This window comes from Arachis hypogaea, chromosome 19 (assembly GCF_003086295.3).
Source record: "Arachis hypogaea cultivar Tifrunner chromosome 19, arahy.Tifrunner.gnm2.J5K5, whole genome shotgun sequence".
In the NCBI taxonomy this organism is placed as follows: domain Eukaryota; kingdom Viridiplantae; phylum Streptophyta; class Magnoliopsida; order Fabales; family Fabaceae; genus Arachis; species Arachis hypogaea.
In genome coordinates this window covers 60,111,881-60,129,661 of record NC_092054.1, presented here as the reverse complement: position 1 = coordinate 60,129,661, position 17,781 = coordinate 60,111,881, and the positions used below count along the sequence as shown (strand labels likewise).

The following is a 17,781-nucleotide window of genomic DNA, read 5'->3' as shown; positions in this document are numbered from 1 at the left end:
GATTGGAGTCTGCATGAATGACGCGAATGCGTGGACGACGTGTACACGTGACAAGGAAAATCGCCGAATGACGCGAACGCGTGGACAACGCGTACGCGTGACCTGCGCGATCTGCAGAATTAACAGAAAATGTTGGGGGCGATTTCGGGCCGCGTTTCGACCCAATTTTTGGCCCAGAAACACAGAATAAGGCCAGAAAACAAGCAGAGACTCAACACAGACGCATAAACAGAGATACACAGTCATTCACATTAGGATTATTTAGGTTTAGATCTGAATCTAGAGAGAGAATTACTCTTCCTCTAGTTTCTCTTTACATTCCTAGTTATTGCTTTTACTTTTGGAAACTGAAGAATCATTACCTCTGTTGAAGACATTATTCTAGTTTGTTTACTTGCCCCTTACTCTTCCATATCCTTATTTATTTATTTTGAGTTCTAATTGGATTATTTCCATGAATTGTTAGTGAAGAGGATTACTTTTACTTTCAACTAATTTTCAATCTCTATTTTATTTTAATTAATTTATTATGTCTTCTTATATTTTTCCAAGTATTATATTCATGTCAATGGAGTAGATTCCCAAACTTGACATGGGGGTTGATTAAGAGGAGACACTTGAGTTAGAAGGCTTAAGTGCTGATTAAATTGGAAATCGTTGGCTAGTTCTGTATTTACTAACGCTAGACCTTCCCAAGGGAGAGGACTAGGATTTGCGAATAAGGATTAGCTCAATCACTTGACTTTCCTTTATTTAGTAAGGGTTAACTAAGTGAAAACAACAGCCTTTTTGATACTACACTTAAGAGATCCCAACAAGGATAGAACTTCCAATTAATCATTCCCCCAGTCAAGGCCTTTTTATATTAATAATAATTCTTAGCTTTATTGCTTTAATTTATTGCTCATTATCCAAACTCAAACTCTCTCGGAAAATTCCTAATTAATAAATTAGCACCCTTTCCTGCAACTCGTTGGAAGATGACCTGGGACTCATACTCCCAGTATTTTTATTTCTAAATTTCATGACAACTTTTCTAAATTGACGAGGTGGATTTTAGCTGGTTAAAAACTATACTCTCAACGCATTCTCTATATTGATTTCTTAATTAGCCGACTTCTGCCTGCACGTCATGCATACACATGCCCCTGTGTGCTTACGCACACGCCAAATTTGGACCATGCCATGTACGCGTCCATGCGCCGTGTATGCGGGAGGGCTGGAAAGAGAAGAATGCTCGCGTACGCACCCAATGTGCCACGTACGCATGTATCTCAGATTGCAGAAAAATGTCAAGTTGCAGAAATTTTAGTTTTAGACACCAAACTTCAAACGTCCATAACTTTTTCGTTTTAAAATATTTTTCATCTGTTCTTCAAACATCGTAAACCTCTTAAACCTAATTTTCATTTAAATTAGATTTCATCCAAAATGAGGGTCCGGAGTCCAAATTATGACTCTTGAAGTTCATCAAAATTTTAGTTTTTTACAAAATACATAAGTCCTTTAAATCAACAAAACCCACTACCAAATCATTCCAAACTCAACAAATTCAATACCAAAACATACTAGATCCATACCAAATGTTCCTCAATCACTTTCCAACCATTTCACTGAATATTTCATCTTCTCCACTCAATAAATATTCAATAAATCTCAATCTAAACATACAACTCTAACAATTTCCATAATTTCAATCCCTCACAAGCATTATTTACCAACACACATATATATCCTCCTCAATACTCATCAAACTCAACAATCATTAACAATTCTCAGAAAATCATTAATCAATATCAATCATCACAATCATCAAATTTATCATACATCATCAAATCCACAATCATCAACAACCATTTCAATCCTATCCTAAGGTCCACTAGCCTATGTTTCACGAAACATTATATATTACATAGAGAAAACCAAAATCATACCTTGACCGGTTACCCTCCGCGCACAAAATGCCTAATTTGACTTTCAACAAGCTTTGTAATCACCAACACCTCTCCTAAATCACCAAATAATCAAGCTATACATACCAATATCACTAATATCAGTACCTAGAATTCACAATGTACTAAATTACAAGGATTTTTGAGAAATCTTACCTTAATCACAGAAATTAAAGATGAAATCCAATGATTCCTTACTATTGGTTGGCACCTAAACAACCAAATCACAAAAATTCATTCAAAAACTAAACCTTAAAATCGAAATTCATAAGGGCTAAGAACTGGGCAAGAATTGTCAAAAATCCTACTACTTTGGTTAGATGAAACTAACGGGTTCAGCGAGAGCTTCATGTAGCCGCAAACGGGACGCGAATCGGAGCACTATAGCTTGAGATATGATTAAATGAAGATAAATGTGAATAGTATTTTGAAACCCTTACTCTCTTCCTCACTTCAGCTGCACACTTGTGTTTGAGTGTGACTTATGAGCTGAATTGGGTTAATTAATGAATATATATATGTTAGGCTTGGGTCCAACTTGGGTCCGGTTCAATCCATTAGCATTTTTAGCCCGTTTGGCCCAATTTTAGGCTAAACCTTTAGAATTAGTGACCGATTTTCAACTGTAATTATTTTCCTAAGTTTTTCTACAGTTTTTATTATTTTCACACAATACTGGATAGATTTAAGCTGGTATTGCATACTAATTTACTGATACATATTTTTATGCAATTTTTTTAAAAATTTACATTTTTCAGCTCAAAAAAATCTACTGAGTCCAAATATCATATTTAAATTTTCTAATTAACACTCTAAATTTTTGAACCTATTCCAGACAATTAAATTATTTTAATTAAGTAGTTAATTAATTACAATTACAGTTCTTACAATAGGTATCTGTATCCTAAAGCTGAGTCTACCAAGGTAATGCCGAGAAGAGGGTATGGATCTATGGAACAATCTTTATTGAGGTCGATATAATCAATACACATTCTCCATTTTCCGTTCTGTTTCTTTACAAGGACCACATTAGCTAACTACAAAGGATATTTTACCTCCCTTATGAATTTGACTTCTAATAAGGCTTGCACTTGTTCTTCTACGACTTATGCTCATTCAGGATCGAACTTCCGTTACTTTTGTTGTACGAGTCCGGAGCCCAGGTAAACAACGAACTTGTGACACATAAGATCGGAGTGTATCCCGAGCATAGACGAAAAGAAAATTATTTGGTATGCTACAAGAAGAAGAAGAAAAGAAAATTACTTAGCCTAGAATGGAATTCTTGATGAGAACGTGTTATGAAAATAAGAATTAGGGATTTAGAGAAAAGATAAGAGGGGAAAAAATAGGAAGAATAAAATATGATTTTATTAATTATTATAATATCTAAAAAACACAAAAAAATTATTTATAGATAAGGATCGAACTTCTAATTAAATATTTAAATACGATTATAACCTAAGACATCTATAATAATACATTTATAATATAAAGGTAAACCACTAAAAATACATTCGAATAATTTTATCGTTGACAAAAATATATTCGAATTTTGATATCAACAAAAATGCTCTCAAATAATTTAAAAACGTGACAAAAATGTCCAACATTAAATATGTATTCTCAAAAAATATTTTTAAAATTGAATTTTGATGCGATTTTTTACAAGTATGATTAGAAAAATAAAATATTTTATTCTTAAAATTTGGTAGATTTTTGTTAAGTATATATTTTTTGTGTTTTTTTTTTTGTCAATAATCGATAATACTTTCAAAATATATATAGAGATCAAATTTTTATCCGATTCTTTTGTGTGTATTTTTTAAATAGTTATTTAAATATTTTTATAAAATTTTAAATTAAATATATAAACGATTTGTCAAATATAAAAATTGTTTGCCATTTATAAATTTTAGGTATTTTTATCACATTTTTAAATTATTTAAAAATATTTTTGTCAATAATAAAATTCAAATGCATTTTGTATCAAAATTATTCATAGACATTTTTGGTAGTTTATGTAGTATAAAATATAAATAGTAAAATATTATTGACCCAAAAAAGAAAATAAAAAAAGTGAGAGTACGTACTCTTTAAAAGTGCTCTGCTAGGATTTTTTTTTGTGCTTTGGTAGGGTTCTGTGACTCTGCTAGAGTTTTTTGTGATTCTTAAATTTTTCTTCAATCAGTAAGTCATAAGCACAAATCATTGTGTGGATCTTCTTTCCTTTGACTCTTCTATCTTCTTCTACACAAATTCTACATGGTAGCAAGGGAGGTACGTGGAACTCAAAATCCTAATTCTCCAGGAGAAGAAGTGGAAGAGATCATGAACCTTGAAGTGGAAGATGTGAGGGAAGGGATTGAAACTTGTGCAAAAAGTTTGATAGGGAGATTAATGGCGGATAAGGGATTTAGTAGTGGTACAATGGAGGGTGCTTTTACTGCAATTTGGAATTATCCAGAAGGATTCCGAGTTAAATCACACGGAAAGAATATTTTTCAATTTTTCTTTAATAAAGAAGCTGATGTTATCCGGGTGGAAAGGGGTCTCCATGGTTGTTCAGACAATTTATGATACATTTAAAATGGTGGAGTCCTAATATGAAGGTGGAAGAAGAGGACTATACAAGAATTTCAGTATGGATTCAAATGTGGGAAATGCCAGAATTTTGCAAAACCAGAACAGCAGCGATGAGGATAGGGCAGAGATTGGGGGAGGTAGTGGAGGTGGATTCCTTCTTGATGAGAGGGAAGGAGGATAGGATTATGAAAGTGAGAGTCAACTTAGATGTAACTAAAACTCTTCGACAGCCAATTAAGGTATCAAGCCCTGACAAAATTATGTTTGAAATCATGCTGAAGTATGAGAAAATTGGGATTTACTGTGGCTTTTGTGGACACATTGGACATGAAACTAGAAACTGTGCTAATTATTTGGAGATCTCAGAAATAAACCAGGAAGTGGAAGAAAGATGGAATAAGGAGTTAAGGGCAGATCAACTTGGCTGGAGAATTGATGAAACTAAGGAGAATGCCTACCCTAATCATAGAAGAAAGGAAGTCGGGTCAATTCACCCAGATAGTAAGCCTACACCAGTGAGCCTATTGAAGAGTTTTTCTCAACTATCACTATCCAACCCAAAATATACTCCTTTCTCTCACAATAACATAGCCCCAAAAGAACACACAAATCTACCACCTATACACAATTCCTATAACACCACAAAGCAGAATCATAACATGGAAAACCTACCACTGCTATCTGGTACTGAAGCTAACCAGAGCCTAGGAGGAATTGGGGGAGAGTTGAATATAGGAGGAATATGAGGCTTTCAATTGGGAACCAATGATGAAAGTTCAGAAAGGTGCAAAAAGAAAAAGAAAATCAAACAGCTAGCAAGAAGGACGGAGGTGAGGGATTCTATTGAACCAATCATTTGGAGTAAAAAGACCATGAAGGAACTAGTTATGCAATTGAGGTTTCTGAAGGGCTACAAGGTGCCATCCCAAAAGCGGCACCCCAAGGACCATGAAGATGCTCATGTGGAATTGTCGAGGTTTGGGGAAACCCCTGACAGTTCACAACATCAAAGGGATTAAGAATTCCCATTCCCCAGAGGTGTTGTTTTTGTGTGAAATTAAACAACAACCCTCTTATGTTGAAAGGTAGTTGAGAAATTGTGGTTATCAGAAAATCTTCACTGTGAATCCTAATGGAACGGCTGGTGGACTAGCGCTTGCATGGAAAGAGGGTGTAAAGGTGGAAGTAGTAAAAGCTGAGGAGTTTTTCATCCTTTTTTCCATAGAGGATCAAGAAAGACAGCTTTGGGAAGTCTTTTCAGTACATTTACATAGCTCTGATCACATTCGCAATAACCAATATGAGGTGCTGCTAAATCTTATGGAGAATAGGGGAGAACGGCACTTAATAATTGGTGATTTCAATGCAATTTTGTCTAATCAAGAAAAACAGGGAAGAAGGGAGAAATCAGCTCAATCAATCCAATCTTTCCAAGACTTTATCAACAGAGGACAATTAATAGATATGGGTTTTAATAGTGATAAGTTTACCTGGTGGAACCGAAGTTGCCAAGATAGTGCTATTCGAGAAAGACTAGACCGAGGTCTCCTATCTCCTAAACTAAGAGAGGAGTATCCTTGGGCCAATGTTACTCACTTAGAAGACACAGGATCAGACCACAGACTGCTCTTGATGTGCACTAACCAGACAACACATAAGGGCAAGAGGCGCTTCAGATTTCAAGAGAGATGGTGTGGAATGGCAGAGGTTGATAAAATTGTATATGAGGCATGGCTGACTTCTTTTTCAGGTTTATCAATGTACCAACTGTTTCAGAAATTAAAGAAGTGCAGACATGAACTGGTTAAATGGCAATCAGCTGGAACAAGTAACTCTAAAAAGAAGATAGATGAGCTGAAAGCACTATTATTAGTGGCCAAGGTAGACCCAACAACAGCAGACAAAAAACAGATTCTATTATTAGAAGATGAACTAGCTGCCGCCTACATTAGTGAGGAACGCTACTGGAAAGAAAAATCAAGAGTGAGCTAGCTAAAATGGGGAGATCAAAATACCAAGTTTTTTCATGCAAAAAACCAGTCCAGAAACAGAAGAAACAAGATATGGAAATTAGAGGATGAAGAGGGAAATTGGTGCACCACACCCGAGGCAATTGGCGACAGGGCACAAAGATTTTTTGTTGATCTATTTGAAAGCAATAATCCAGAAGATCCCTCTCAATTTTTCACCGAACTTAGAGTCAAAGTTTCTTCTGAAATGAATAGGAGTCTAACTAAACCAGTCTCAGATGATGAAATTAAAAGGGCTGCATTTTCCATTAATGTAGAAGCCGCCCCAGGAGACGACGGATTCACTGCAAAATTTTATCAGTTCTATTGGGGCAGGATTAGAGGGGATGTATGCAAGACTGTGAGAAGTTTTTTTAATGGCAGCAGTATTCTAAAGGGATTTAACCACACCCAAATTTGTTTGATACCTAAAGTGACTCAAGCTACTTCTATGAATCAAATTTGACCAATCAGTCTCAGCACAGTCTTCTACAAAATTATCTCGAAAGTTCTAGTTCATCGACTTCAACCTTTTATGAGTATGTTAATAAGCGACAATCAGAGTGCTTTTATTCGGGGAAGACTCATTAGCGACAACATTCTTGTGGCTCATGAATGCATGCATTTTCTAAAGAATAAAACCCATGGGGGAAACGACATGGCGATAAAGGTTGATATGAGTAAGGCATATGATAGGGTGGAATGGAGTTTTGTGTGGTTTATTATGAAGAAGTTGGGTTTTTGCTCAAAGTGGATTGAATGGATGAAGGCTTGCGTCTTTACTATATCCTATTCTGTTATTGTGGATGGTACACCAACTGATTTTTTCAAACCAAGTAGGGGTCTCAGACAAGGAGACCCCCTCTCACCATATCTATTTCTTTTCTGCGCAGAGGGTCTATCCTATCTGCTCCACAAAGGAGAACAGAATAACCTCTTTCAAGGATTGCGATTGAACAGTAGATGTCCGACTATTCATCATCTGCTATTTGCCGATGATTCACTCTTATTTTGTAAAGCTACCCAATACAACTGCTCTAATCTATCCCAAATTCTCCAACTATATGGCAGACTAAGTGGACAACAAATTAATTTCTCCAAGTCTGCTGTGTTTTTCAGCAAAAACACCCCTTTACCTATCAGAACTGAACTAGTGGCATCTTTGGAAGTCCCAAATATTGGGACGCAGGATAAATATTTGGGGCTACCCTCTATAGTACACAGATCCAAAAAAGAAACATTTGCTTTTAGAAAAGAGAAGGTGGCGAAGAAGCTCTCGCATTGGAAGAAATCATTTCTATCTGCTAGTGGAAGGGAAGTGTTGATCAAAGCAGTGGGTTCAGCTATACCAATTTATACTCTGGGCTGTTTCAAACTCCCAGATACCCTCTTGGATGAACTGCACCGAATGATGATGCAATTTTGGTGGGGACAGAAACAGAATGAAAAGAAGATGCAATGGATCAGTTGGGACACTATGACCAGAGAAAAGAATTTCGGGGGTATGGAGTTTAAGGACCTAAAGGCATTCAATCTAGCCATGTTAGCTAAACAAGGATGGAGGCTGATGACTAAACCACATTCTCTTTTCTATAAAATCTTCAAGAATAAGTACTTCAGATACAGATCCTATCTAGAAGCCAAACCAGGAAATCGACCATCCTGGGCTTGGTAGAGTCTTTTGGAAGGAAGGAAAATTTTGGAGAAAGGAGTTAAGTGCAAAGTTTCAATTCAGGGATCTGTCAGAATCAGTGAAGACCCATGGTTTGGGGACCAACCACCATTTCGCATTGTAGTTAATGAATGCATAGATAAATCGCTTACCTAGGTTAGACAGCTAATCAGGAGAATGGAATCAACAACTCCTTATGGAAGCCTTCCCACTAGACACAGTTCAGCAAATTCAACAAATTCCTATCACAGAAGAGGAAGACTCGATTATATGGTGCAATAACAACTCAGGAGAGTACTCGGTAAAATCTGGGTATAGTATAGCATACTTGAATTCACTCCATCCCCGATATGCAGACTCAGAAATGTGGAAGACCTTATGAAAAATGAGAGTAACACCAAAGGTCAAATTATTTGCTTGGAGATTAGCCCATGAAGGCATTGCAGTTAAAGCAAAATTGAACGAGAAATTACCACATGTTAGCAGCCTTTGTCCCCGCTGTCAATCGGCGCCGGAGACACCGATGCATGCCATTGTCTTCTGCCCAGGAGTTCTTCAAATTTGTAACAGTTCCCCAGTAGCTAGCACTATTCCTGGCGACCCTAACCTAAAAGCTTGGAATTGGTGGAGTCAATTCATGGAAGCTGATAAATCCAAACCCAATTTCAGAATTAAAAGTGCTCAGGTGGCTTACCTTCTATGGCAGATTTGGTTGGCGCGGAACGCTTTAGTCTTCGAGGACCAACGCCAGGAACCTGTAAAAATTCTGTTTCAGGCGATATTGTTGGAGGAGGAATATCGGCGACATCATTTTCTCATACCACCTTCTCTATGAACAGTAGTAACTAGCACTTTGGAACTTCTTTCTTTCTTAATTGTTTTCTTTCTCTTCTTCACCCATTAGATAATTTTTATTTAACATCTTGATTGGAAAATTCCTTTGTCTTGACATAATGTACTCCGGGAGAACATAATGTACTCCAAATATAAAGTTCTTTTATGCAATAAAAAATATATCTTTAGAAAAAAAATAAAAAACGTTAAACCTCTCTAAAATCATGTCTGCACTCTGCACACCGCAACTGCAAGCATCAGAAAGCAAAAGTGCAGCCCTAGTTTTGTGTGTATTCATTTCCATTTTCCAACCCTAACCTAGCGCTCTTCTTGCTCTCTCTGTTTGACATCAAAATCTCATAGTGGTAACACTTTCCTCTCATAATTCCTACTATATTTGTGTCGCTTCTTATCATTTTTTCTCCATTTATGCATGCGCTTTTTGTTTTTTCTTTCCATGAAACAATTTAGTCACAATTTTTTAATCTTGAGGTATTTTCTGCTAATATAGTAACCTGGAATATTTGGTTGCATATGAAGAATTTATCAACAAAGCACTGTTGTTATTACTACTTTATATTGAATAGAAATAATTGTTATAAGGATCGATGATAACAATGAGATAAAATATAAATTTTCATAATTAATGGCAGTGAAATGCTAAGATAAGTGTTTTTTTTATACTGTGTAAAGTTGTTACAATTTTAAATATATATGAATGTGTCTGTGTAGGTAGTTCATAATTTGACTGTGTTGGTACTTCATAGGTTGTCTACAACTTTTCGAGTTTATATATTGTTAACAAAGTTCTTGCCTTCTTGGGGTCAAATCCTAACATTTCCCCCTTTTTTCTTTCTTAAAAATCAGGTGGAGAAGAGTAAAAGATCAATGTGGGTCGACCACAATTGTTTTTCTCAGCACCTGATGTTACTGTGTGCTTATTGGCCTTGATTGAGCTAGAAGCTACAGAGATCTGTGAGTACATTGAAGTTAGCTGAACCAACATGGGATATGTAATTACTCTGCGAAACAATATTTTTACCTCCCAATTTATGCTTGGTGTGCGTGGGTGCATCAGACAAGATAGCTGTAATTCAGGTTCCACCTTTTCTTTTGATTGTTGTTCGCCGAAGAAATCTCCATCCATACGCAGAATTTGTTATTTCAAGTACTTTGTTGCAACAAAAAATTGTTCACTTCGAAAAGGATTGCCGTGTAGAAGCTTTCAACGACGGGGAAGTGTTTTGCTTGATCGAGTCAATGAAGTTGACCATGAAGATTGGGCCTTTGAAGGTTATTCTGTCGGTGAAGGCAGCAATAGTGAATTCACAGGACTAGTGGATTTAAACAAGTCTATAGACTCCCCATCTTCGTCCCCAGATGGACCATTTGTTGGCAATAATCAAAAAACCAATAATATGATACTCCACAATCTTTGCAGCCGCGGAAAGTTAACGCTTGCAGCAAAGTTGATTGATATTATGTCACGTAAAGGCCAAATACCTCATTTCCCATGTTGTACAAATTTGATTCGTGGCTTTATCAGAATCGGTCTAGTCGGAAAAGCTTGTAGAATCATGACCATAATGGTCATGTCTGGTGGTGTTCCTGACACAATTACATTCAACATGGTAATTGGTGGCCTGTGTAAAATAGGTCGTCTGAGATCTGCAATTGCTATGGTTGAAGATATGAGCATGAGTGGCTGCTCCCCAGATGCAATTACATACAATACAATAATTCGCTGCATATTTGATAATGGCAAAGATGCCAATCAGGCGATTAGCTTCTGGAAGGAACAATTGAGGAAAGGGTGCCCTCCTTATCTGGTTACCTACACAGTGCTTATTGATCTGGTGTGCAGATACTGTGGCACTGCTCGTGCACTCGAAGTACTTGAAGATATAGCAATGGAAGGATGCTATCCAGATATCATTACATACAATTGTCTCACAAATCTTACTTCTAAACAAGGGAAGTATGAGGATACAGTTTTCATTTTGAATAATCTTCTAACCCACGGGATGGAGCCAAACTATGTGACATACAATACTCTTCTTCATTCTCTTAGTAACCATGGGTACTGGGATGAAGTTGATGAGATTCTGAGGATTATGAGTGAGACTACTGGTCCACCCACAGTTGTTACCTACAATATTATGCTCAATGGTTTATGTAAATCTGGACTTCTGGATCGTGCAATAAGCATCTACATTAATATGGTTTCAGAAAACTGTTCACCAGACATTATAACTTACAATACTCTTCTACGCGCTGTGTGTAAAGAGGGCTTTATCGATGAGGGCATTGAGTTACTTCACTTATTGGCAGGCACTACTTCTCCGGGGCTGGTAAGCTATAACATAGTGATTGATGGGGTGACAAAAATGGGATATATGGACTCAGCAAAAGAATTGTATGGTGAAATGACAAAAAAGGGAATAACTCCTGATGAAATTACGCATAGTTGTATGACTTGGGGATTTTGTCGATTGCAACAACTTGAGGAAGCTGTACAGATATTAAAGCTGATGACTAAGAAAGAACAAAAGATTAAAGATGGTGCTTACAGATATGTGATCCTTGGATTATGTAAACAGAGGAAGGTTGATGTTGCAATTCAGGCCCTGGATTTGATGGTAAGAAACCATTACCAGCCAGATGCGAGGATATATTATACTTTGATTAAAGCTCTTGCTGATGAGGGTATGGTAGAAGAGGCTAACGATTTGCACCAGCAGTTGGTCAGATGGAATCTTCTGAAAAAGGAAACCATGTTCAGTTAATTGACATGTGCGCTTGGAATGACCGAATTCTAAGGCTTCTACAAGCCATGTACAGTTTGCATATTCCTGTCGCAGGTGATTTTTAGTCCTCTTTCTTTGTGACATTTGGAGTCTCCTGTGTTTGGAATTGTGTCATGCTTCCAAGGAACATTGTATTACTTGGGGAATGGGCAAAAAGACCTCCTCCAATCAGATGAGGTCTTTTAGTGATGGCTGTTCAATCCAACATGTTCTATGACTTCATAAATTTGAGCTTCCAGTTTATGCTTTTTCTTATCATGGTGTAACTGTATTTTTATCTATTCTAACAAAAAAACAAGATATTGGTCTTTTTGTGATGGCTGTTCAATCTAACATGTTTGTTGACTCCATAAATTTGAGCATCCGGTACATGCTTTTTTTTTTATCATGGTATAACTATGTTTTTATCTATTCTAACAGAAAAACAAGATATTGGTACCGTGGCTAAATTGCATTTCCTCCCCCACCGCCACTTATAGTTTAGAATGTTCCTCTACGTCTATGATGTTGATAGTCAATTACAATTACCAAAGTAGGTTCAATCCGTGTAATCAACTACTGATGCTTGCATCAGGTTAAACTGCCTACACTACATCCAAAACTCTTGGGTGCAGTCCGTCCCCGCCCTTCATAATTCGAGATGCATTACACTAGGTTGCCCTTTTTCTTTTAATCAAAAGTTACAATTACTGCTGCTTACCTTGCTAAAATTATAGTTTTCTGTTGAGTATTTTGATAATAGAAGAATGAAATGCTCCGAAATGTGTACAAATACAAAGCGTTCCAAAAAATGCAGTTGCACTTTGTTATAAGAATATCCATTTAAGTATGAAGGTTCTTTTTCGTGATTTTAATCTTGTCCTGTTGTGGTGTTATTCAAACATTTAGTTCGTTCCAGTTTCTAGGTTTTACATTGAAATTGCTCTCTCTCCCTTTTCTGGTGTAATGTATATCTTTCATGTCTGAGGCTTGCTAATAAGACTTCTGTGTAATTTGTCAATGGCAGGAAAACTTGTTTGGGAAGTTTTGACAGTTACTCATCTGGGAACTGCAAGGTCCAAGAGCATTGTGGCCAATGGCCATTACAGTTGCACCATGAAATCATTTTTATTGTTGAAGTTGGCACAAGCTTGTGCTGCTTCTCTTTTAGTCTTCCTGTTGAAGTTTTGCAGAATTTTGTTGATGACTTGTGTGCAGTATTTAGATAGCATATTCAGGATGAAGTGAACAGCACTTTTTAATGATTTTGGTAGTTTTAGGTTCTTCTCTTTTGGCCAAATATACTATCTATCTATCTATCTATCTATCTATCTATCAGCATTTCTTACCACATAATTTGGATTAAAGTCAGGTATTTATTTTGCTACAAACGTACTTTTTGTTCGGTTGAGACACGTGTCTATAGGGGGCATGATTCTCCTGTGCCGAATTTTATATAATTGGAACTATTGGTATGAAGAGTATTTATCGTTCCAATTGGCTATCTGCTAGTGTCGCATGCACGCTTTTCATCTTAGTAAATAACATAGTTGCACCTATATAGGTTTGGAAGCATCAACATGCAAGAGTTTTGGCTATTGGTTCAAATGGTATTGTGATTCACCAATCCTAATACAATATGTACGTTGAAAATTTTACTCAAGGTTGTAGTTTAATCACTCATTTTTTTTCATTAGAATAATGTGATTTTTACCCTTAAGAGTTAAAATCTACTAATCCTGATACCCTTAAGAGTTAAAATCTACTAATCCTGATAAGTACCTCATGACGAAGGAAAATACTAACAGAGCAAGTGGCTCAACTTCTATTATTGATCTTATAAAAAAGCAAGTGCAGTATCAACTTAACAATCATCCTAGTCAGACTGAAACAGTTTAATAACTCAGCACAAAATCGTTATCTTAATAAATGCGGAAACTTAAATTATATGTTCTTAGATGAAGTAACTAATGATACTCACATCAAAGCATAGATTTTCCGACAGCTAATTTCTGTGTTAATCAATATAATTTGAGTACAAAATTTATACATTTTCGGGCATCAGGATTCAAATATGACAGCATCCTGATCAGGAGTAAAGCATACCTTTCCTAAAAACTTCAAGAAGAAAGCTGCAAATCAGCAATGAATACATTAAACTTGAGCTGAAGAAAAATCATTTTCATTCCCCATAGTTTAGGTTTAATCTGATAAAGTAAGCTCTTTGTACAAATCAAGCATGGGAAAGGTTTTGTACAAGCGTTTGAATGAATACTCAGAAATTGCATCTATACTAACAAGGGTATTAGCTAGCTCCATAGCATCATTTCGCCATCCAGCGAAACCAATACCCTCAATCAACAATGTGTAGGTAGTTTCATTTGGTTGACACCCTTTATCAACCATGGTGGTAAGCACCTCAATTGCATCAGTGACTCTCTGAACTTTGCACAAACCAAGAAGAACAATGTTGTAACTCACAACAGTAGGCTTACAATTGCTACTTTCCATGTCCACCAACAATCCAATGGCCTCATCCACCATTCCATCCCTGCACAAGCAAGATATGAGGGAATTGTATGTGATCCCATCTGGGTCAATGTCGTTGCTTAGCATCTCCAGAATCATCCCCAATGCTCGGATTTTGTCGCCACTACTCCACAGGGCACAGAACATTGTGTTGTAAGAACTCGCATTAGGAGGACACCCCACTTCAGCAAGCTTCTCAAAGATGTTCAAAGCCTCATCAGCTTTTCCATTCTTGCATAGAGTCGCCAATATCGAATTGTAGCTGATGATATCCGGCAAGCAGCCATCAGACATCATGGCATCCAAGAACTCTATAGCCAAATCCACTCTTCCTTCTTTGCAGAAGGCCGAAATCAATGGATCATAGCTATAAGCATCAGGGGTTAACCCCTTTACCCTCATAACCTTCAAAACATCCATGGCCTCCTCGGTTCTACCTTCGCGACAGAGATAGCTAATCAAGGTGCTATAAGTCACAACATTAGGCTCACAACCCTTCACAAACATATCAGCCATCAACCTCTGTCCACTCTCCCATTTTCCTTTACTCAAAAGACCCCTCAGCAAAAGATTGTATGAGATCACATCTGGGGAACAACCCTTAGTACTTATACTCGTAACAAACTCGAATGCGCGATCAACCAATCCTTCTTTACACATTCCCCTGACAATTGCATTGTAGGTGTACATGTCAGGTTGAAGTCCTCTTGACAACATCTCATCCAAAAGCTTCATTGCCTCATCAATGCCGCCATCAATAATAGTGGCTTCGATCAAGATTGTGTATGTAATCACAGTTGGCTTACAATTATCCTTCAACAGCTGATCCATAACCTTGAGAGCCAAATCAAGCTTCCCTCTACCACAAAGATTCCCAATGAGTATGTTATAGGTAACAACATCCGGTGCGAAACCTCTCTTTTTCATTCTATCAAGCACTTTGTTTGCTTCATCAGTTTTATCAGCTTTGCACAACCCACTAATCACTGCATTGTAAGCAAACACATCAGGGTCACCATGCTTCTCTAGAATCTCCATCACCTTTATTGCTTTCTCAATCTTCTTGGCATTGAACAAACCCTTGATGAGCTTTGTGCATAGAATAACATCTGGCTTATAACCTTTGCTCACCATGTGCTGAAGGAAATAGAGTGATTCATTGTACTTCCCTGCTTTGCAAGATCTGTTGAGGGCTTTCATGAGATGGGTATCCTTAAAATCATAATTTTGAGCAAGTTTTGACGGCCTTGTCTCAAAATAAGACACCTTATAGAAAACATGTCTTTTGTTGCTGTTATTGTTCCTTGGATTGTTGTTACCACCTTCATTGACAAGTGATTTTGTGCAAGTGACAACAGTGTTGGAGTTTGAGTACTGCAAATTGTGCTTATGATGGGTTCTCAATGGGAGGGTATGTGGCAGAAACTCACTTGAAACTGTTGTCATGGATGATGATAGCGAAGACGGTGTTGTTTCAAGTTGCAACAAGTTGTTTTGGTATTCATGGACAAAAAGTAACGACTGAAGAACTTGTTGCAGTGTTTGTGGATGATTTGTTTTTGGATAAGGTGTTGCATGTTGCTAGGAACAGATTTTTGGCACCGTGGGGAATCTAGCACAAATGAATGGAACTGTATGATGCAGGAATACTAATACGGACATCGAAAATGACATCGGACATCGAATATGTGAATTTAAAATTTTGTTATTTAGGGACACCATATTTTTTTGGTGACTGAACATAACACAAAGAAAAAACACCTAAGAGAAAGAGTAACACTCCTCTCTAATAATAATGTCTAAATTATTAGGGGGTTGTAACCACTCTAGGTACACCTGCTTGTTTAAAGCAGCAGTCTTAGCCATTAAATCAGCCGCTCTGTTTGCTGTACGCTGGATGAGCACTAAAGTAGCTGTCCAATTGCGCTGAAGCATCTCTTTGATTTTGCTAAGCAGATCAGAGTCATTCGTAATCATGCTGGTTGTGCCTCGCGAAACAAGAAGAAATGCATCAAGATTATCAGTTTCACATATGACCTCTTTACACTCGCAATCCCAAGCCATAACAAGTCCTCTCCAAATAGCATGAAGCTCACAAGAGAGAACACTAGAAAGAGGTATACTGGCAGAACAACCTTTCATCCAAATTCCCATGCTGTCTCTAATAATACATCCAAAGCCCGCTAATTGCCCATTTTCAAAAACGCTTGCATCGCAGTTCACTTTACAGACATTCATTGGAGGTGGTTCCCAGTTATATTGCAAAGAGGAAGGAATAATATGTTTTTGGTTGGTAACAACCTTAGAGAAATCGCGAGCAGCATGTTGAACTAAGTGAACAATTTTCTCCTTACTCCATGGATCATCTTGATGGAAGATGTCATTGTTCCTATCCCTCCAAATCCACCAAAAGGCCGCTGCAAAGAGAAACTCATTTTTGTTGAGGTTAGAACGAATCCAAGACACAAAATCCAAACTAGAGTCCTCAGCGGTCATTCCCAAATTTAAGCTAATCCAAATCTGACGAGCTTTTTGGCAAGTCCTAAAGCAGTGGTTAATATCCTCTAGAGCAAGATAACATCGCTGACAAAAATCAGAAGTAGCAAGACCTCTTTGAAACCGGTAACTAGCTGTGGGAACTCCGTTGTTGAGACAAAGCCAGAGCAGACACTTTATCTTCTCCGGTATTCTCAAGCGCCAAAGCCAAAGCCAATTTTCATTATCGTTCCAGCCAAATTTCTTCTTCAATAGCCATTCATACCCGCTTTTAGTCGAGTAGGTGAGAGTATTTGAGTTTGTCCAAAACCAACCTGTTTTATCTCCTGCCTGCTTGATAGGATCAAAGAGCATCAAATCAAGTTTAACTTCTTCCGGAATCATTGTGCAAAGAATATCCCACCGCCAATGTCCATGGTACCAGACATCTTCTAGCTTCAAGTGAGAATCAGAGATGTGCACAAAAGGAACCAAAGGAGCTAGTGTTCCACATGGTCGCCAAGCATGATACCAAAAGGATTGGGACATCCTGCCTGTACACCAATCAAAACCATCACGAAGCTTTTCTATTGTCTTATAAATCGCTCGCCAAGTGCTTGAAACATTATTAGAAAAACTGGATGAAAAGCAAGACCTCCCAGATAAATATTTTGCCAACATAATTCTTACCCAAAGCTTATCATTATTATGCAGTAATTGCCAAACAAGCTTTCCTAATAAAGCAAAATTTACACACTGGGTATCTCTAATTCCCAAGCCTCCATATTTTCTTGGAGTGACAACTTTGCTCCACTTGACATAATTTAAGCATCGCTCCCCCACCTTTCCCTTCCACAAGAATTGTCTAAGCACAGAATCAATCTTTTGACAAATCGAAGTAGGAAAAAGAGTCACTTGCATCTGATAAATAGGAAGAG

The 17,781-nt window shown here is 37.3% G+C and overlaps 2 protein-coding genes across 2 annotated transcripts; one reads left to right on the top strand and one right to left on the bottom strand.

The window, feature by feature from the left end:
• Nucleotides 1-9,234: 9,234 nt before the first annotated feature.
• Nucleotides 9,235-13,206, top strand: LOC112776245 (uncharacterized). Its single transcript, XM_072226744.1, has 3 exons — nt 9,235-9,418; nt 9,921-11,914; nt 12,867-13,206. Exon 2 carries the CDS (start codon nt 10,058-10,060, stop codon nt 11,837-11,839), a length of 1,782 nt encoding a protein of 593 aa, XP_072082845.1. The 5' UTR covers nt 9,235-9,418; nt 9,921-10,057; the 3' UTR covers nt 11,840-11,914; nt 12,867-13,206.
• A 627-nt stretch (nt 13,207-13,833) lies between these two features.
• Nucleotides 13,834-16,030, bottom strand: LOC112776246 (uncharacterized). The gene has a single exon (XM_025820324.3). The coding sequence runs from the start codon at nt 15,812-15,814 to the stop codon at nt 14,042-14,044; it is 1,773 nt and encodes a 590-aa protein (XP_025676109.1). The 5' UTR covers nt 15,815-16,030; the 3' UTR covers nt 13,834-14,041.
• Between the last annotated feature and the right edge of the window lie 1,751 nt (nt 16,031-17,781).